The 22,608-nt window shown below is 39.8% G+C and overlaps 1 protein-coding gene across 4 annotated transcripts in view; it reads left to right on the top strand.

The window, feature by feature from the left end:
* The window catches only part of pax5 (paired box 5), a 300,149-nt gene that overhangs the window by 269,183 nt on the left and 8,358 nt on the right, over nt 1-22,608 (top strand). For all 4 annotated transcript variants that reach the window (XM_062971568.1, XM_062971570.1, XM_062971569.1 and 1 more), the window contains one exon: nt 11,526-11,612. In XM_062971568.1, the coding sequence (XP_062827638.1) occupies nt 11,526-11,612 (87 nt within the window). The remainder of the gene's footprint in view (nt 1-11,525; nt 11,613-22,608) is intronic.

The following is a 22,608-nucleotide window of genomic DNA, read 5'->3' as shown; positions in this document are numbered from 1 at the left end:
ATCTTAAAATCCCAGCTAATGATTGTTATTGGAAGAAATTTATGAGCCGTGTTCCTCATGAAAAAACACAATTAAAGACTGATTTTTGTTTTTGTTAAACACCCAAATCCTTCAAAAATGCAACTACACTGTTCAGTTGTGAGTTTAGTGATGCAGTTGTCCCTCTTTATCCATGCATTTTTTATCCATGGATTTAACTATCCATGGCTTCAAAATTTTCAAGAAGAGTCTAAAAAGTAGACCTGATTTTGCTATTTTGTACAAGGGGTACCATTTACTATGCCATATAGTAGAACTTGAACATCCATTAATTTTGGTATCCAGCAGATAATAAGTGCCCACAGCACATGCTTTGTTTGGCAACTTGGCATTTTTTAATGGGGCCCCTGAATTTGTCATTCAAACTCTGCATTTGTTTCAGATTTTGTGGAAGTGCAAATTTAAGTCTTTGAAATTTAGTTTCAGATATGAAATGGTACCCAAATGTTTGGGATATTCATCATTTATAAAATCAACAACAGGATAACAACCACGACTATTCCCCTTTCCTTGAAATACCAGGAATCTCCCTTATTCCCAAATTTATAAGAGAAAGTTTGTTTTCTCCTTTTTATTATTAGATATACTCTTCTTTTCTCACCACCCCCTCTCTTGTGAAAACAGATTATAGAATTTCCCCCCATCCATTTATTCATACCCTGCTTTCTCCCCAAACCAGGACTCAAATTTTCACAAGCACAGGGGCAAAAACATAAGTGTGAAGAATTTAATTTAGTGACAGTAGCTGTCTGTGCACTGATAGGAATTCAATACTTTGAATCTTTCAAACAAAGTGATTCACCTGTAAACTGGACACTTAATCCCAGCCTAGTAGTTTGTGCCACAGCCAATAGGACTTTTGGCACATCTGCTGTTTGCTCACGTCTATGAAGGGTTGTTTTAAACACTAGGGAAAAGGCAGTGCTAGTACTCTCCTCCTTGTCTTCATAGACTGCAAAGGTATTTGATGAAGTAGAACTAGTCTATGAAAGGTTATGCTACAAAGTTTTTTCTCTCACAATCTCCCTTTACAAATATGGCTATATCTTTGAAAAGTATGTACTGGTTGGGGAAGTCTGCCATCTAGTATCTAAGGATGGTATAGTGGATTTCAAGCACATGGGCAAATTAAGAGTAATTGAAATTGCTACATATGTTTTTGAAACAAGATTTCCTTTAATATCTGGCACTGAGATGGCCCTGATGTTCAACTTTCCTAAGCTTCTGGTTCTGGAGCATTTCTTAATGAAGATATCTCACTGTATATCTGGATCAAATATGTGATTTAATTGTGTTTTGTCTGGATAAAGATAGTGCTAGAATATATTTTTATTATTGTTTTGTCACAATCAGGACATTTACCTAATAACTTTCTGTGTTTCCCCTGCTCTTAAATCCTGAAATGGTGAGAGACCTGTTGTGGACACATCTGTGCCAAGTGAAGATCAGGTGATGATCCAGAATAATTATTGACTCATTTTCCACCAATGAACCAGCTACAACCAATAGATAGCAAGGACCTGATTCCCATGGTAAAACCAAGATTCATGTGTCTGTCACTGAAATCTAGAATATAGAATGCTTTTAATAGATAGATGTTTCTTCCAATGTAGTTTGCTCATCCCTATAGATATGTGGTAACGGGAGAGTCCCTAATCTACTAAGCATGAGATTTACATATTTGGTAGCAAATGCTGGGAAATGGCAGCAAGGTGGTAGAGGAGGGAGGTATATGATATGTATCCTGTCCTGCATAGCCCATTAGTCTGTTTTCTTCATGTGTAATGGAAGATGCTATCCCACTACCTGTGTGGAGGAAAGGTTCAACTACCAGTTCAGATGGCTTTTGTACACATAATGGGGTAGTGATAGGGTTATAAACTTATTCATCATTTTAGGCATATAATGTCTTCGGGCAGCTCCATGTAGACAATTTATCTCAAAATAATTATTGTAATAATGGTTGTTGTTCTGTTCACCTATAACACACCTATCCTGGGGTTTTCTTGGCAAGATTTATTCAGAGAGGATGTGCTTCTGAGGCTCAGAGAGCATTATTTGCCCAAGTTTACTCTGATAATTAGTCTTGGGACCTCTTCACAGTCACTGGCGAAAGAGAAGGTGTGCAGGATGCCTCGTGGTGCCTTGCATGCCTTCCCTACTTCCCTCATCATAAGGTGGGGACAGGGCCGGTCCAACGTGGGAAGCCTATTATGCCTCGGCGTTGGGTGCATGTCGATGAGGGGGCACTGTTAAGCCGGGCAAAATGTGTGCCTTGACAGCCCTCCGTGCACTCCGTATCCTCCCATGCCTTTTTCCAGCTGATTTTGACATTTTTGTCCCTGAGTGGGATTCGAACTTGCGCCCTCCTGGTTCTGAGTGTGGTGTGCTCTCCCTGGGAGCCACCGACCGCTCTGTAACAATAGCAATCCAGAACTTATACTTATTCACTCTCTTGCAATCAGTTCATCTTTTCTTTCTATCGGGGCCGTCCCGGCCCCGCTCCTTCCCAAACTTGGGGACATTCCTTCCTTCATCCCTCCCTTTAGAATCCTCTAGGATTGATGTGCCGAGGAGTCTGGCTTGCTAGGGTACTTTAGGAAACTACATCTCTTGTATGTATAAAATTGCCCTAAAAGCTCAGTGTTTCTGCCTATGTGTTCCTACTTGCCCATGTGTTATGTTGCCTCATTGTCTTGTGTTTCTGAGACCCCATTCCCTACCCTTTGGCGGGAAACTGTGTTCCTGACCCCAAAGAAGTCCTGCATCCATTGATTACTATTATTATTACTATTATTCATGTTCTTTGGTCTTGTTATAACTTTCTCTTTACATAATGCTGAGATTAATGCAGCTTGACACCACTTGAACTGTCGCAGCTCAAGGCTGTGGAATCCCGGGAGTTGTAGTTTTACCGTCAAGAAGATTTCTCTTAGGTTTAATCGGAATGTCTTTTCAGGTGGATTGAAACCATGAAATGCAGTCTGACACTTCAACTGTCATGGTTCTAGGCTATGGAATCATGGGATTCATAGTTCGGTGAGGCACCAGTCTAGAGAAGGCTAAAAGACCTTGTAAAACCACATCTCCCAGGAACACAAAGCATTGAGCCATGGCAGTTAAAGCTATGTTGGGCTGCATTATATACACAGTGTAGAAGCCTGGGCAAACTCTGGCCCTCCAGGTGTTTTGGACTTCAACTCCCACAATTCCTAACAGCCTACCAGCTGTGAGGTTTGTTGAAAACTAGGCAAGTGAGGTTTATATACCTATGGAAAGTCCAGGGTGGGAGAAAGAGCTCTTGTCTGTCTGAGGCAAGTGTTAATGTAGCAATTGGCCACCTTGATGAGCACTGAATGGCCTTGCAGCTTCAAGGACTGGCTGCTTACTGCCTAAATGCTAATCAAGGTGGCCAATTGCTACATTAACCCTTGCCTCCAACAAACAGAGTTCTTTCTCCCCTCCTGGAGTTTCCACAGATATATACACCCCTCTTGCCTAGTTTCCAACAGACCTCACAACCTGCATCTATGCGTGTTATAGATGCAGGCGAAACGTCAGGAGAGAATGCTTCTTTTTTACTTGAGAAACTGCATGTTGCTTCTGGTAAGAGAGAATTGGCCGTCTGCAAGGATGTTGCCCAAGGCTGTGATGTTTTACCATCCTTGTGGGAGGCTTCTCTCATGTCCCCGCATGGGAAGCTGGAGCTGACAGAAGAAGCTCATCTGCGCTCTCCCTGGATTCCAACCGACCTGTCGGTCAGCAGTCCTGCGGCACAAGGGTTGAAGCCATTGAGTCACCGGGGGCCTTTTAGAATGCTTCTGGAACATGGCCATACAGCCCGGAAAACCCACAGCAACTCTTTGATTGTGCTTTTCCTGCATGGCAGGGGCTTGGACTAGATGGCCCATGTGGCCTCTTTTAAAATAAAATAAAAAACATCATAAAAGACAACTCTGATAAAAAGCACTCAAAATAAAATATATATAAAACCGAGTATATTGAAAATTTCATCAGGTGAGGTTCAGGAAGCTCCTGTCCCTTTAATAGGTACATAATAGAATTCAAGAGATGCAGCTTGTCTATGAGTTTCCCTCTTCATTTATTACCAAAGGTGTAGAAGTCCTATTCTTTTTTTGCATTTGGACTCTTGTTGCTGCTTGCCTTCAAATAGTTTCCAACTTATGGTGATCCTATTATGTGTTTTTCCTGATGCTGAGAGTATGTGGCTGAACAGGATTCGAACTCTGTTCTCCATAATCATAGTCCAGGGCCTTACGTGACACTGGTTCCTATCCACACCTTTATTACAGAGTCAAGGATGGAGAGAACTTGGGGCCCTCCAGATGTTTCCTGAACTGTACATCCCATCATCCATCATCACTGTCTATTTTGGATGATGGGAGTTGCAGTCCAACATACACCTCAATATACACTTTACCTGACATTGTTGTGAATCATGCCATCATCGCCTTCACAAAATAGTCCCTAGTCTGTGGATGCATCTGTACTGTAGGATTAATAGAGTTTGATACCACTTTAACAATGCAGTGCTATGGAATCATGGAGCTGTAACTTTGCAAGATCTCTTGTCTTCTCTGCCAAAGAATGCTGATGTCTCAGCAAACTACAACTCACAGGATTCAATTGAGCATTGGGCTATGGCAGTTAAAGTGGTGTCAGATCGGGATCACTGGGTTGCTGTGAGTTTTTTGGGATGTATGGCCCATGTCCCAAAAGCACTCTCTCCTGACGTTTCGCCCGCATCTATGGCAGGCATCCTCAGGGGTTGGAAACTAGTCAAGTGGGGTTTATATATCTGCGGAAGGTCCAGAGTGTCTGTTGGAGGCTGGAGTGAATGTTTCAACTGCCCACCTTGATTAGCATTGAATAGCCTTTCAGCTTCAAAGCTTGGCTGCTTCCTGCCTGGGGAAATCCTTTGTTGGGATGATTTATTACTATCATTATTATTATTAGGCCTTTGTCCCAGGAATGTTCCTCCGCTGTGGCTATCTATCTATCTATCTATCTATCTATTAGGCATGTCCGATCGATGAAAAAAAATGTTTCAATTCTCGTTTTTAAAGTAGGGGGCGCTGGCGCTTCGATATAGAAAGTATTTCCGATTTTTTCACCCAAAAATTTCGGATATTTCCGAAAATTCGTAATGATTCTAAATGTTTCTAAAATGGTGGACGCACATGCGCAATCGCCAAAAAAAAAAAGGAACCCGGGGGGAGGGGGACTTTTACAGGGCTCTCCTGCCCTCATTTCTTGAGCTATCCTCATCAAATTTGTAATGCCCTTGCAAGTTGTGTAAAGATACTTTGAAAACTAGAAATTCCCTTGCTATATTTGTAAGCAAGAAGGACACTGGGAATCAATGGTGTCTCTGGCTATGTAATCCCACAAGCCTCAACCCAATGCCTTCAATTAGAAATGGACCAGTGACCACCACGCCAAGCAATGCCCTGGCAAGGAGTGCAAGGATACTTTAAAAACTAGAAATTCCCTTGCTAAGAGAAAGAACCAGCAACAAAACCCTACCCCTTTCTCCAAACCCCTCTGTGGGAACAGCCAGACTGGACCCCTTCACCCTCTCTCTCCCTCAAGACACGAGGCTTGCTTGCTCTCTGTTTGCAGACCACCACCCTCTCCACGCAAAGCCCAGCCCAGAATGGCTCGCCCGGGCTACACAATGGGCTTTTATGGCAATCTTCCACGTGGATGCAGAGGACCCTAGCCCCCACCTTTGCGTTCATCGTGGAAGCTTCTGATCGGCGGGGGAGCGGCAGCCATGTTAGGCTGCGCTAAGCTCCCATTCAAGGTAGGTTGCAAAAACAAACAAAAAAAATTAAAAATATTTAAAAATATATATTAAAAATTTTTTTTTGGGGGGGGGGGAATTAACGAAACATTAAGAGACAATTAGAGAATGGGCCAACAATGGTCCGAATTACATTGCTGGTTGCGCTGTGAGACAATGTCTCAGAATGCATATCAAAAAGCGAGAACAATCCAAAATAAATCCGATATACGATTCAAAACGATTTTTTGGACATGTCTACTATCTATCTATCTACCTTGCCACATATTCTCCACATTGTGTGTATGTATATGTATATTATATATATATATATATATATATATATATATATATATATATATACACACACACACACACACACACACACACACACACACACACACACATATACACACACACACACACACACACACACACACACACAAACAAACACAAATGCAGGGACCATATGTGCCTCATATACACACACACATATATTCTATTCACCTCTACCTTCTACCTTTTAGTTTTCAGTGATTGGTTTGTGGGGGGGGGGGGCACCAAAAAAACTGCTTGCTTACACTTTTAAATTACCTAGGGCCAGCCCTGGTGGGGACGGGACAGAGTTTGGTGGCATCCTGTCCTCATCATATGGGAGAAAGGGTGGCAATGTGAGGCAACATGAGTTGTTCTGCCACCCTTTCCCCCATCATATGAGGAAAGGGGGGGGGGGAAGTGCGGGTAGCTCTGTCAGAGCTAGCCGAAAAACACTTTCCTCCTCGTGGTGGAGGAGGAAGTTCCTTCTGATGCTTCCCTTCCACTATGGGAGGAATATGGGCAGGGCCAGCTGAGCATCATCTTATGACACTCAGCAGCCTCTGTCCATGCCCCAGCCAAAAGTGGAAAAATTGAGCTATTTAGCTGTGCATGAAGTGGTCTCTAGTCCAACACCCAAACCACTACATCACACTAGCTCATTATATGCACCTTTAAGCAAGATTTCTTTTGTTACCCTGTCCGTCTTTGCTACGGATTTTGTTTTTGTATTCTTACCTCACTGGTTAATAGAGTATTTATGAAATCGGATTTGCCATGACAAATTGGTCTCTGCAGTCAATAAGGGAGAAATAGTTTGTCACATTAGCAGCATGTGTCTGTATGTAAACTACACTCGTAATGATCTTATTAACTTATATTTGCAATACAAAGGAAAGTGAGGCTTATTATTGTTATATTATTGTTATAGTCAGACTTTGCTTGTACAAAGTAAAGAACCACTAGCTTTTCAGTATTGCTCGACACATAATAGCAGTTAGTTGATGATAAATGATTTTCAGTAAAACACTTTAGGCAGTCCAGGAAATGTGGCTGGTATCTCAATACATTGCTTACTGCCGTTTTGTGTCGATCAACTTGTATATTGTTTTGGTCTGGAGGAAAGGACCTGAACAATCAGGAGCTTGCACTACTCTATATGGCAAAAACTAACCTCTTCCAGAGTTAATTAATCTCATATGCTTAAGGTGCGATGCAACCTCTCCCAGTCCCCCTTAATGTTGACTTTTGTATGGAAAACATAAGAACTCATTTTCTAGGGTCATGAGACATGAATTGTTGAAATCACTGTCCCATCTCTTAGCATCTTGTTGACCAAGGAAGGTACATTTCTGCCATGTGGGTGGCTGATGGGATCATCTTTAAAGAGGAAGAGTCTTAATGAAGGGCTTTGCTATATAATCATAGAAAACCAATGTATCGAACCATCGTTTTACAAAGTATTTCATCTTCCTAATAGTCTGATTCCCTCATCCCTCCCCCCAACGCAGACGAGTACACACAACTCCCATGGGTGGTTGATGCATAGTATTGCTTTTGACTGGGTTGATCATTAAACAGTGCTGTCAAGAAGTATATCTGATGAGTGCAGGAGTATCTGGTGGAAATCACGAGGCACTCATGCAGCGTTCATTCATCTCGCTTAGTTTCACTGTACTCCTGCTACATTTGTCTGTCCGAGGCCCGTGATGCTAATAGTGGGGCTGGAGGCATTCCTCTGGCTCTCTTTCCACTTCCTCTGTTTCTTGCATGCTTCTCTCCCTCTCTCCTCCCTCCCTCCCTTTTGCATGGCTGATGGATATGCAGAGTATGTGGGATGAAGCGAGCAATACTGTCACCGAACTGATGGTATTCAGTGACTCCTCTAGCTCTTGGCTGGTCTGTACTGCAGGAGCCTGACACCCTGACCACTGAGGCATAAAAAACAGAGAATTGGAAGCCTCAGCCTGTCAGGCAATAGAGCGTCCCCCAGAGAGGCCTAGAGATGTGTGTGTGTGAATGTGTATGTGGTGTGTGTGTGAAAGAGAGGGGGGATAGCAGGGAAGGGAGTAGAGGTGGAGGTGGTAGTGGGAAGAAAATCAGGGAATTAAATGTCAGCTTACTTCAGTGATACTTGTGCAAGAGTGTTGGTGATTGTTAGAAAAAGTGCAGCTTCCTCTTGCTTAGCAATGCAAAGTCAGGAAGATGACACTGCCAACCACTGCTTCAGGAGTGTAGAAGAGACATATCTGGGATTGAAAAATGAGAACTGATGAAAAACCCTCAATAAATTCTGCCTGTTTTGAACCTCTTTCTTCAATGGTGTAACTCCTTGTGCAGTAGCCATGGGGCAATGGGAACCATGCATTTCCTGGGACAGTTTAAGCCCATTGACTCACATGTTTTGGATTTTGTATGTATACATAAAGAAAATTTACTGGCTTCATAATTGTGAAGGATTTACCATTAGATGATACTAGCATTATTAACCAGCCTGACCTCTCATGGGAGTGTTAGATTTGTGATAAAATGAATCTCTGAACTTCAAACTACTATATAGAAACAAGAGTACCTTCCAAGAATATATAATGTTGCCACCCCTTATATAATTAAAATTAATAATTCAAAATATGTATATTCCAGTGTTCTTGCAAATTTTTGTTATAATTATTATTAGATAAATCCAATTAGAATTCACCATGTTAGTAATATGAACAATAGAAAGAATGCAGAAAACTGGGTGGTGATGCAGTCATAAAATTTATTTCAGTGTTTAACTCCTATGCAATAACCATCGTGAGGAAGCACTATCTCTTAAATGCTCTAGATAAGGAGCTGAGCATATCACTCTTTCATATCCTTAAACATTTTGATGTCCTATAAGATTTTATACCAAGTACAACTGCTAATGGGAAAATGGGTTGAGGTAGACTATGCTGGAATCATCAGCGATCTCAGATAAGAGAAATGGAAGCTCAAGGAAAAGAAGATGGAGCTTTGCAGGCTCAACTGAAGGGCATGTGGGAGTCAAATGTGCACTTGGTTCCAGTCAAGGCACACTACAGATGTTTTTAGATGTTCAGTCTAGTTCTTGTCTCTTTGCTCAAGAGAAAAAGATGACATTTTTCTGTGTGACCTGGGTAGTGTGGTTGTAGCATTAAAAATAATGTGTTTTACCACTTTCTTTGTGTGATGTAGCTCCTAAAATCTGATGGTAAAACATCAAACATCTGGGCATCTCTTGGGCAACTTCCTTGCAGACAGCCAGTTCTCCCACACCAGAAGCAAGTTGCAGTTTCTCAAGTCACTCCTGACATGAAAAAAAAGGTTGACCATGTGCCAACAGTTTGATGCTATAGCAAAGGACATTTTAGAAGCATTGATAGAAGCAAACTTTCCAAGACTCTTTATATTTTGCATTGGTCAGACCTCATCTGGAGTATTTCTGGGTGTCTTATTTTAATAAGGATACAGACAAGTTGGACCAGGTTCAGAGAAGGGCAAGAAGAATGCTAAGAAATAAGGAGAATAAAACACGAGGAAAAGAGGAAGGAATTAGCATGTTAGAGAAGACTGAGGAGTGACATGATTGTACCCTTTAAATACCTCAAGGACTGTCCCAGAGAGGAGACAAGCTTGTTCTCTTTTGCCTAGGGGTCTAGGACAAGATGTAATAGTTTTACATTACAGGAAAGTAGATTTTGATTGAACATTAGAAGTAACTTCTTAGCAGCAAGAGCGTTTTGGCAATGGAACTAACTGCCTAGAAATATGGTGGAGTCCTCTTATCTGGACACTTTCAAAAAGAGACTAGACAACAACCTGCTTGAGGCTTTAGCTGGAGATCCTGCACTGAGCAGTAGTTGGATTTGATGGCCCATGAGGCATCTTACAACTCCATGATTCTATAACTCTACATTAGATTCACGTTCCTTTAAAATTGTAGGAAGTCCTTTTCTTAGAATGTACCAACATAGGTTCCATGTGAAAAACAGGGTTTTACTTCTTTGAAGGCTCTCCTCTGTTAATACTGCATGCCTGTCAAAATGTCCCACTTGACAAAAATATTATATAGGTGTTTGCTAAAGCAAGCAAGTAAGGTTTTGTGATAGACAATACCAATTACACCAGTGATTGTTAAATTACTTGGAGAAGCAACATTGAGTCACCTTCAACTAAATGCCGGACCATCAACTGTGGTGAGGGTTCCTGACATGCAGTGCCATGTGCAACTCGTTACTGGTCTTCTACTTCCCTGTGACAAATCTGATTGGCGGCTATTAATGAGCAGAATCAATTAATAGTCCCTGATCATGCCATGGTGTCACAACCTACTTGTGTGATAATCTCCTGATCTACATCTGTGCCAGAATGCTATCAAAGAAATGACATCTGGGGTGGGACTCTCCTTCTGACCACTCCCTTCACCATAATCGGTCTAATTAAATGTATCTTTTAACCTAAACTATGCAGTACAGGCAGTCTCTGAATTTCAGACATCCAACTTACATCCAACTCCTAGTTAAGAATGGTGAGACAACAGAAAGTGAGAGGAAATCTAACCTTCACTTCTGGAAGCGTTGTCATGGGAAAAGGTGTCTCCACTGAAGCTTTCCCACCAATCCTTGTTTCCACAACAAGCCAAAATGTTGAAAATACAATTGTCACAGAGACAAAGGTGCCCTCTTTTCTATGCTATCCAAAACTAAAAAGAAAGCTGAAGTAAAAAATATACCTGTTCCAATTTACATACAACTTTAACTTGGGAACAAACCTACAGAACCTATCTTGTTCATAATCCTAATACTGCCACACAAGTAGAGGATTGCTTCTGTTTACACACATGCCTTGCTAGATTGGAAGAAATATATACAAGTTCTGTTTAGTGGTCCAGTCTTTTGAGCACATCAGAAACTGAAAAGCTGAAAATGGGAGATGGAATTTTTAAAATGGTAGATGGAAATTGCATGCTGTTGAATTTAATTTACAAAGATTGCTATTTGGACAGTTAACTCTTTCAAAATCACACACAGAATTTCTACTCACCAAAATGAATGTTCTTTATAGTTCGGTTTATTTACTGCTGGCTTATAAGAAATTATCCAAAATGAAAACCCCAGTTATAGTACACAGCTGAAAATATAATGCCTAGAAAAACCTGTGACAGTCTTGAGGTACCTAATGTTCTCTTCTGAACAGGTTTTTACAACTACATCACACACTCATCAGTCCTTCACATTTCATTTTTTATGTTTGGGTACTTGCTAGAATGCAATATGTTTTCAACAGTCTCTAATTTATTTAATCTTGGTCTTCATGGTTTAACTTATTACTGTTTTTGTGTCTCCTTTTCTCTTTAATCTAGGGAGTGAATTTTCTGGCAGTCCATACAGCCACCCGCAATATTCAACATACAATGACTCTTGGAGATTTCCTAATCCTGGATTGTTAGGTAAGATCACACCCTCATCCTGCTTTTACAACTGGTTACACAATGAAAAAACAAAAACAAAACAGTGACATCAAGTAAACTCTATTAAGGTTGTTGCTGTCCAGAAAAAAAGGCATGCAGAGACAGGCTTCTGTGCTGATGTCATGTTTTCGCCAAAGAGGCCAAGAGAAAGGGGGGGGCTAGTATCTAGATCTAAAAATATATATACTCTATTTAAGATAAGAAGCTCTTCGGTGTGGTCTGAGCCGGTTTAAAACATGTGACCCAAGAAGAGGTGGCAACCAATCTTTGTATGAATTTTGTTCATTTATGTAGAAATGTTCACTCCCCCCTTTTGAATAATTGTATATCAGCTTTTCTATTATCTGAGTATTTCCAGATACGCATGTGCAATGTGGTTTAAAACAAAAAAACTATTTTTTCTATTTTATGAAGTAATGGTGTTTTGCATATGACCAATCACAAAGCTTTAATGTAAATTAAGAAAAATCTAATACTATACATTTCTATTCAAGTTGGGACAACTGGGACAAACTGAATTCTAGAGGGTGACCTCCCGGTTTGACTCCTTTCTACAGAAAGTCCAGTAAAGGCTGTGATTGATTTCCTATGTTTGGAGTTTTTCTGAGCACTTTATTCCATTTGAGCTTTAACAAGGTTATTGGTATGTATGTGGTTGCCTGCTGACTTACGGCAGTGGTTATCAACTTTTTTTTACAAGGTCTCACTTGGCCAGGGACCACTCTTCAACATCAGTACCAGTACCAGGCAGTAAAGAATAACGAATCAGTTTTTGGTCAACTTTAGATTTGGTTTGGTTATTTGGGATGCTAATTCAGAAAATTGCATTGGATAGACCTCATCACCTCTAGTTTCTGATACATAACGTATGCCATCCAGTAGTCTCTATTTGCTTGCCCACAGAAAATCATATTTAATAATCCAGATCTGATGCTGTTTATCCAATGCAATGGTCAGCTCTAAGGAAAGGAATGGAAATAAAATAAATAAAGAGGAAGGAGGTTCACGGACCAGATTTTTGTTCTTGTGGCCCACTGCTGGGCTGTGGCCCACAGGTTGAGAAGCACTGACTTAGGTAACTAAATGAATTTGAAAGGATGCCTGTAACAAGAAAATGGTATGGCCACAATATGGAGAAGATAGATATGTACTAACAGTAGACAGAGAAAAGACAGAAATACTCTACACCTCTTTTGCTTTGGTCTTTTCTAAGAAAGAAAACAGTGCTAAACCAGGGGAAAATGAATCAGATGATGTAACAGGGGAAATGCAGCACAGAATAGGTTAAGGAGTAGTACAGGAATACCTACCTACTCTAAATTTAGTAAGTTCTCCATGGCCAAATTAATCCAGGGGTATTAAAAGAACTACATCCAAGATAGTTCAGGTAGAAGTAATCTCACAGTCATTGGCAAAAATCTGAGACTTTCTGTATAACAGAAGTCCCAGCTGACTGAAGGAGGGCAAACATTGTCCCCATCTTCAAGAAGGGGTAAAAAGAGAACCCAAAAAGTTGCCATCCAGTCAGCCTGACATGAATACCAGGAAAGATTTTAAAACAGATAAACTTAGCATGTTGAATGCCAAATCAAGACCGATTGGTGGGTTCAGTTTAGAACTGCGTTAGAATCATGTGTTATCTCAAACTGTTGTTAGATTGAGAAAAACCACCACCATAGTTTGAACCTGGTTTGCTTCATCAAATGATCATCACAGATCATGATGACTGGCAATTAATCCAAAGTACAAGAAGATTTCAAACACCATGCAGCTACATTGGAGAAGTAGTATGTGAGCCTGATGATTGCTGTGAGTTGTACTCGGGGCGGCTTACATGCAGGACCAAGCCCAGAACATACAACAAAATTTACCAGCTAAAACACAGTTAAAAACATAATAACATGTAACAGTCTAATTAAAACAATTAAAGAATTAAAAACAGCAGGGTATAAACACATTGTAAAAGTGTATCAAACCAACTTCAACAACCAATAACCAGGACGGTGGTGGGCATGATCAAACTAGAGAGGGCTGGGCATGGACTTATGCAAAAAGCAGACTATAGGGCCAGGGCTGGGGGTAAAGGGCTAAATATAACTTTATCAGTAAATTAAAGTTTCTGGGCTATCTATCCATCTATCCATCCTGAGCAGTGCAGGGAGATCATTCAGCAGTGATGGGGTAAGGTGTTTCCCCCTCCTGGGGCTCCAGGTTACTTGTAGTTGACAATAGAACAACAATTAAAAAATACATCTTCTGGGAAGTTGAAATATTCCTCCAACTATCTTAAACACCTTTAACAGCTGTGTGGTTTTTGTTGTTCTGTCTGGACCACAGAAACAACAAATAGTATTGTTTCATTCTTTCATTGCAGAACAATGTGCTTTTGGGAGGGGAGAGAAAGCGAGGGAGAATAGACCATGCATGAACAGTTCTTCTTTGGAACAAAGATATATTTCTTCATATTGGACTCTGGATACATTATTGCTCTACATTCTGCAGTATTCATGATGCTAATACAGTTAAAGAAAAGCAATCTAGTCTCTATAGTTCTAAATGAATGCCTTTCTTCCAATATCTGACTACTCAATCTTTTGTCCATTCCATTTTTGTTTTTTCTTACAAATGTAGGATTTGGGGCATGCAGTCGATGTTCTAGTAACATACAATTTTCAGAGTAAATCAGAATTCCATTGGTTCTGAAAAATCTCTCTGTGGGCCCTTGACTTCTGCTATAGGAAATCCCCAAGTAGCTCACCCCTCCTTCATTTTAATAAGGAGAATAAGCAACATCCATTTTACACCACTGTCAAAGTCTGGCACACCCTGACCTTACATGTGTGTAGTACATGGTGATTAGAATTCTCCTGCATAATCTGTGTGGATGAGGTAAGTAAAATACCAATTAATTGTCACCTCTCTTGCAGAGAGATATTGTGCCTTAGAGACTTTCAGATTTATGGATGGCAAGGTTGTTATGTGCGACCTCTAGCAGAGAAATAATTTTGAATTTTTGTCATTTTTAAAAATTCAGTTTCTTTGTTTTAAGTAATTGAGTCCCTAAGTAATTGAGCCACCTAAGCTCTACCCATCACATTTCTTGCCCTTAAACAAATCCTTTGGGAGCAATTGATGGGCTACAGCTTTCGGTGTCACACTGCTTTTTACAGTGCAAAATTTCCATTTACTACGCTATAGTGAAGGGTGTGTTGTTGCCAAAATCAGAAGCTCTTTTCTATTGCAGTTTTATTTCAACCAAGATTCTACTCAAAGCCAATTTCCAATGTGCTTGTGAAATTCCAAGTCCCAAACAGTAGATTTCGGGATCAAACTGTGAGGTTACAAAAGGCATGAAGGGTAGTTCTTGGGGCTGTTACTCACATGGATATTTCCTGATTGATAATTTTTCATTTGATGGCTTACAAGGACTCTCACCCAATGGAGTGGATCATAGCAAATTGAACTGTGAATGTTGTCACATTTTAAAAATATCCCATGCAAAACTCTTTACAAATAAAAACAAGGCCTAGTATATCTAAAGGCATAAAAAACCTCTGTTTTTATTTTATTGCATTTTTTCAAATCCCACCTATACTACCTTTCCACTTTTGTTTAAAGAGGCCATGTGACTTCGTGGCTGGTTTGGATGGAAAGCTTAATGATTTTGCATTTTATGTAGTATACCCAATTTCACCATCGACTGGACTATTTGTACACATTTATCCTTCTTTTTAGCTGTTCACATTTTATATAGTGTTTGTACAAATGAGCAAATTTTAGAGGCAAGGTGTAGAGTTTTTTGCAAAATGTCTTGGTAAGTGCAAAAAAAAAAAGGGGGCTATTTCTATGAAAATGGTTGACAAAGTTCTTTTCCATCCCAAAATAGAGAAAAGTCTGAACTCTGCTCAGGTGCACACCTACATATTTTACTGATAATGTCTTTGGCCAATAAAATACTTCAAAGGCTCTCAGTTCTTTTCACATTAGTGAGAATTGTTCTGTACCTTTCTATATACTCTGTTTATTCACTCAGAAGTAGTATATCCTACAGTGGTTACTGAAGTAAGATGTGTAATTAAGCTAAGCATAATAGATTTTCTAAAAAAAATTCTAAAACATTTTAATGTTAATTTTTATTTGAAAAAGTCTCAAAATAAAACATGCAAACAAGCCATTTAGATGTATAAAACTACATAACTACATACTATCAACTAAACAACCATTTCTTTTTAAAAAGCTACAAACTTCCCACTATCTATCTATAGTTGATATCCCTTATTAGGTGACTCCCTTTTAGTAATAATGCGATCACACTTCTACTTCAGGAAATACTCTAATTGCTTCCATCTCTGAGCATGTACAGATCTTGAAGCAGTTATATATTGTAGAATATTCCCAGTTTTTCTTTCTAAGTGAGAGTTTAGCATTCCCAAAAGATCCAACTCCAGTTCCATCTTAAGTTTAACCTTAACACTATCTTTCAGCATCAAATCTATTTGATTCCAACACTCCTGTGTCTTTCCATATAATGAAATGTCCAAACATTATGTTCTTATTTCCAACATTTGTTAGAGCTCCCTTATACGTCTTTGAATAATTTGCCAAATTAACAAGAAGGCAAAAGTGAACAATTGTGCAGTCCTAACCACGAAGTAGGCCAGTGACGGATGGGATTATAGAGAGTAGTGTATGACAACTCTGCAGCATAATCGAGTACCTTCCAAACTTAACATATTGGCCTTTTCCCTCCATAGGATTTTTAAAAGCATAATTACAGATAAAGGGGAAAGAAAGAGTAGAATATGGGCTATGCATATACATTAATATCACTTGAACATTTCCCCCCAAAGTGAAAGAACAAATCTCCATGTGCTTATTGATGGTTATATTTTATCCTTGAAAAGATTTCATGATTATCCTGTTTTGTAAAAAGCCTAATGCATTTGGCCTTCATGTAATTGTTATGCCTTCTTCGGGAGCTATGCTGAAATAAACATAAATGACCATATTAATTGTTTTAACAATTGATTTATTCTTGTCTTTTATGAAGAAGGCCACATTGGGGCTACACTAAAACATTTGAAATGTGAAGAAGGTCACATTGAGGTTACACAATGGCACTACATAAATTCCCATAGCAAAAACTGAAAAAAATTATGGCTGCTTACATGCATGTTGGAAAGACAGGGCTGCCTTTCTGCTATTTTACACACATTCTTTGGCTTTACCACAGACCCCTGTGTCTCCTTAAAAATGTTTATTCCATAGCCAGAGATGCTTTAGTGCAGGCCTTCTTAAACTTTTCCACCTGGGATCCCTTTGGCTGGGGAATTTTTGTGTGATCCCAGTTATATAGGAGTATAAAATAGGTATAAAATTAAACATACAGTGATAAATCAGCATTTGCAAGACTTACTAAATGGACTGATTTCCCTTTTTATGAAGTACAGGTGAAGTACCTTCTGCAGAGTCCACTGTAAATACTGCACAACTGTGTAAATAGTTATAATAGTCACTAGGTGACATTAAGAAAAAAAAATTCAGGACCCCAACTTTGAGGTAAGGGGACCCCATTTGGGGTTGGGGCCTACAGTTTAAGCTAGTGGTTCTCAACCTGTGGGTGTTCAGGTGTTTTGGCCTACAGAGCCGGCCCTAGGTATTTTTCAAGTGTAGGCGAACAGAATTTTGGCGCCCCCCCCCCCAAACCAATCACTGAAAAATAAAAGCGTTGGATAAGCGAAAATGTTGGATAATAAGGAAGTATAAAGGAAAAGCCAATTACATTATGATTTTAAAAATTAAGCACCAAAACATCATATTTTACAACAAATCAATAGAAAAAGCAGTTCAATACATGGTAATGTTATGTAGGAATTACTATATTTGCAAATTTAGCACTAAACATTGAACAGGGATATAGGGCAGTGTGGACTTAGATAACCCAGATAGCCCTCAGTATTAAAAAAAAACTCTAAAATCAGGACAATAAATAAAGAACAACACTCTGAAAACAGAAGAAATCCAGACAGTAAACAATCAGGGACAGCTAACTCCTCCCAAAAAAAGATTCTCCCAGGCAAGAAGAAGCCAGGCCTTGAAGCCACAGGGCCATTAAATGCTAATCAAGGTGATTAATTACAACATTCACACCTGCTTCAAAGAAAAGTTCTTTCTCCCACCCTGGACCTTCTACAGATATATAAACCCCACATACCTAGCTTCCAAGTTCCTACAGACCTCACAATCTCTGAAGGCCCCAAAGGTGGGCTTGCGTGGTGCGAAGGTGGGTCTGCGCTGGCCGGAAGGTCCAGCGCGGCCGCTGGAAGGCCCGAAAGAGAAGGAGGTGGAGAGTGGTGCCCTCCTCCCAGGACGATGGTGCCCCCGGGACGATGGCGCCACAGGCAAATGCCTATTTCGCCTTATGGTTGGACCGCCTCTGTTGGCCTACAACTCCCAGAAATCCCAGCCATATTACCAGCTGTTAGTATTTCTGGCAGTTGAAGGCCAAAACATCTGAGGATCGACAGATTGAGAACCACTGGTTTAAGTGTTTCAGTGCACTTTTCTTTGTCCTGCTATATTTCATTATAGATACCCACACCATTGTTTAATCCCCATGCTTGAGGGCTACAGTAACTGGAACAATTGTCAGAGTAAAGCAATTTAACAAATTTTGATATGCATTTGGTAATTTTTCTACTTGGACTTTCATCTGATAAGCACATCAATTATAGGAACATCTAAAGATGACATCAATCATGTTACTGATATCAGTAATCTCAGCACAATAGTTCTGCTTGTACTGTTCAGGGTTGGCTGTAACCCATCACGGTGGTATGTGAGCGCCTTCCCATGGCTCTCTACATGACTTGACTGGCACCTGCCATGTGTCATATTACTCCGGGCTCCTTAATTTCAGATTCCAGTATGGAAAGACTCATTGAAGCTGTCACTGAAACTTCACAGATATTTGCTTCTGAATTTTCTTAAAGTAACCAGGCCTGTTATTTAAAATGTAGACATTTTGATTGAGCCATATATTATATATGCATTTAAACCTCTCTTTATCTCTGATTGTCCCTTATGTTCTCCCTTTTGTGTAGTTGACTGCAATCCCCTTTTAGGCAAGGACTTGGTTTCAGGTTTAGGTTTGTACAGCACCAGGCACACCTGGTATTGCAGAAATTGCAATTATTATGTCTTCCTATACTTCTGGAGGTTTCAAATCCCCAATTTTTGGACACAAGAAATCCTTGAACTAACTGAATTCAGAAGTCACTGAGAAAACTGTCTGGTTTAATAGCATAAAATAGCAACGTCTTTCCTAGTTTGCTCTCTCTCATACACACATGCACACACACAGACACCCAAGAGGTTTCAGTCACTGAAGCCTAGCAAGCTTGCGTGCTTAAAGCCTACTTAATACAAACATGCTAAAAGTGGATAATAGCAACACACTCTAATGAAGAAAAATGATTCAATTTCATGCTGGTTTGTTGTAATAACTTCTTTACCATTTTCACTCATTACTTTCAACTTGATGTTGATCATGGCAGATCTTGTTTGATGCACTGTTCCCTCTTCTGAACTGATGTGATTTGCGCACATTGTGAAATGTAAGTGAGCCTGACAGGGCTCCCGTTTGGATATACCTGAGCTATATATATAGCTGTTGTTGCGGAGGACAGGGTCAAAAGATTGACAATATTGGCATGGCTTCATATGAGGTGAAAGGGTTTGGAACCAGTCAATTAGGATTAGAATCAGTACTTCTGTGGGTTTCTATAAAAGGATTAGAGAACAAGTATGAGCCAGAAATGACTGTGTCAAGAAATAAATTGATGATAATATGAATTAGAAAGGAAAAAATGACAAAAGAATAGACAAGTTTATTCTAGAGGAGAGTGTAATGACAGGAGGAAAGAGTGAATGTTTTGCAATGTGATGTTTTCATTTTTCACTTTAAATACAGGCCTTTTTGATTTTACCGCACAAGTGTGAATTGAGAAGGGAGAAAGTCCAACTAAAGAAATATATAAAATGCTGCAGAGAAGAATTGTATTTTAATGGCCATATTATGTTAAAAGCATCACATTGTAAGGAATGGAATGGAAGGAAAAGTTTGGAGAATAAGGAAAAAGTTGTCTCTTGAAGAGTTTTTAAAAGCAGGTTTATAATACTGTCAACAGCTAGCTCTTTTGTAATTTTGTTTTTTACAAGTGTTGCTGAAAAATTCTGGCCCTCATCCAGAGTAATTTGTGCATCAAAATGTAATTCATACAGGTAGTTCTAATCTGCGAGCTGATGATAAAAGGCAAAGAAAGGAAAGTTGGACTATTACTCACATCCAAGTGAGTAGATAACATCCAGAGCCATCTGAGATTACCCATTCACATGTAGGGGTAGCGAATGGTTCTCATAGCTGTGGAATGGTGAATACAATCTGGGTTTTAACTTGGATGTTGAGCAAATTATCCAACATGCCGAGCTACGTCCTGATATGACCACATGCAGAAGATTTGTCTCCTACTCCCAGTCTCTATAGGACACTCACTGAGTTATATGTATGGAAGATACATGGATGAGTTCTTATTCCACGCTGAATGGGAACCTTGGTTGATTTGCAATTTTAAAGCAACTCTTCATGCATACAATGGGCTAAATACAATCTTACACTTATCTAGAGCAGAGCTTCTTAAACGGTGGGTCCTGACTCCAAATGGGCTCATCTTATCTCAATGTTGGGATCACAAAAGGCTCCCCCCCCACTACACACAATAGAAACTTAGCATTTTGAAAGTAGGTAAAGTTTTTGCATCCACTTTCAATTCTGTGGCTCTCCCGCAGAATTCTGGGGTTTGTAGTTTAGGAAGGAGCCTTTACACTGTTCAGCCAGAGAGGTCCTAGAGCTCACTAAACTACAAACCCCAGAATTCTGCAGAAGGCAGCCACAGGTGCAAACACTTTACTTAGGGCCTCATCACAAAAGCCAGGTGAAGTGTCCTGCATCGTCAGGCTTTGCCATAAAGGAGAGGGGCAGCAGGGCGAATCCGTCGCTCTGCGCACAGCTCCCTATCAGTGACGCTTTCCCCATCACATGGGAGAAGCATCGCCCTCCTGGTGAGGTCTCATGCTGGCTCCACTGAGGGCGAGGTCTCTGCTGAAAGTCACACAACATCATGTGATTTTCTTTTTGTTGTGATCTCCAGAGTCATGATCTATTGCTCAACTCACTATAGCACTTTGGTTCTTATATATGGTAAATATAGGTTGAACATCTCTTATCCAGAATTCCAAAATCCAAATTACTCCAAACCCCCAAATTGCCCATATAGGTAGCAGAGATAATGATATATTTTGGGTCGGTGGGTGTTCAATGTATACAAACCTTTTTCATGCACAACATTATTTAAAATATTGTATGAAATTGCCTTCAGGCTATGTGTATAAAGTGAATATGAAACATAAATGAATTTTTGTGTTTAGATAGGTAAAGGTAAAGGTTTCCCCTGATGTTAGGTCCAGTCATGTCTGACTCTGGGGGTTGGTGCTCATCTCCATTTCTAAGCCAAAGAGCTGGTGTTGTCCGTAGACACCTCCAAGGTCACGTGGCCGGCATGACTGCATGAAGCGCCGTTACCTTCCCACCGGAGTGGTACCTATTGATCTACTCACATTGGCATGTTTTCGAACTGCTAGGTTGGCAGGAGCTGGAGCTAACAGCGGCTGCTCCCACCGCTCCCGGGGTTTGAACCTGGGACCTTTCGGTCTCCAGCTCAGTGCTTTAATGCACTTCGCCACCGGGGCTTCTTTGTATTTAGATATGGGTCCCATTTCCAAAATATCTCATTATGCACATATATTCCAAAAAATTCCAAAACACTTCTGCATTTTGAATAAGGGATACTCATTCTATTGTCTTCTAAATGGTTTTCAATGGTTTTAGATTGTGTAGATTGTTTTTAATTGTTTTAACATTTTTATTGTTTTAACAAACACTTAAGATGCTTGGATAATCCTCAAATCATCTGATGTAGGGTAAAAGATAAACATTTTAATCAATGATATGGTAATCAAATAAGTACTAGTTGTGCTGCAGCATCCAGGAAATTGTTTGTGTTCGACACTTGAGTCACTTCCTAATGCTTATAGTGAGCTGCAACCAAAGTATTGGCCTTCAGCCAAATCCAACATGGATTGAAATGCTACCGTGATGTCGCATAACATCTTACAAAAATGCATGCCCAAATATATGTGCTAAAATTAAATAGGCTAAAAGAATTTCCTTGTTTTTACTGATGATTATTAGAACAAGTGGGTTTTTTTCATCTGCAACAAGTGTACTGATCCATTGGCTTCTGAAGCCAATATTTAACCAATATCTGAAGCTGATATTTAACCAATATATTATCAGTTATCAACATTCTAAAACATGTTACTTATTTAGAAACATGTTATTTATTTATTCTTGCTCCAATTATGGCAGGCAGGGCATCTGGCAAAGATCTTTCCTATTTTGAAATATATGCCAATTGCCTGCCTTTTTTATATCGAAAGTCTTTTTCATCAGTGTCGTACAGTGGTGGCTCTAGTCTTCTTCCAAATGCTCATCTGTTTGAGATATTGGACCCTTACACTTGTCTTGAACTTTGTGACTTCTCCATGATATCTGTCAGGGCAGTATTGATTTCTCCCTGTTTCTCTCCCTCTAAAGCTGTCAGGAGATGCTCCATGACATGGAAGGGTGTTGGTGTTTAGCAATTTCATTGCTTTTTTTCTGTATGGAGAGATTATATACTATTAATTTGGAAAGAGCTTTTGTTATTATTATTATTTTAAAAAACCAAACTACTGGAGAATATATATTCACATACACTTTAATGATCTTAGGCCTGGTTCATTTGAACTATGAGGTATGTAGGGCTTTTTAAAAAAAAATACTGATTGTCTGCTTCTGGAATGCAGTCCCTAACAT

This window comes from Anolis carolinensis, chromosome 2, assembly GCF_035594765.1.
Source record: "Anolis carolinensis isolate JA03-04 chromosome 2, rAnoCar3.1.pri, whole genome shotgun sequence".
NCBI classification, from domain to species: domain Eukaryota; kingdom Metazoa; phylum Chordata; class Lepidosauria; order Squamata; family Dactyloidae; genus Anolis; species Anolis carolinensis.
The sequence above is the reverse complement of the archived record's forward strand: the minus strand, read 5'-3'. Positions and strand labels throughout refer to the sequence as shown.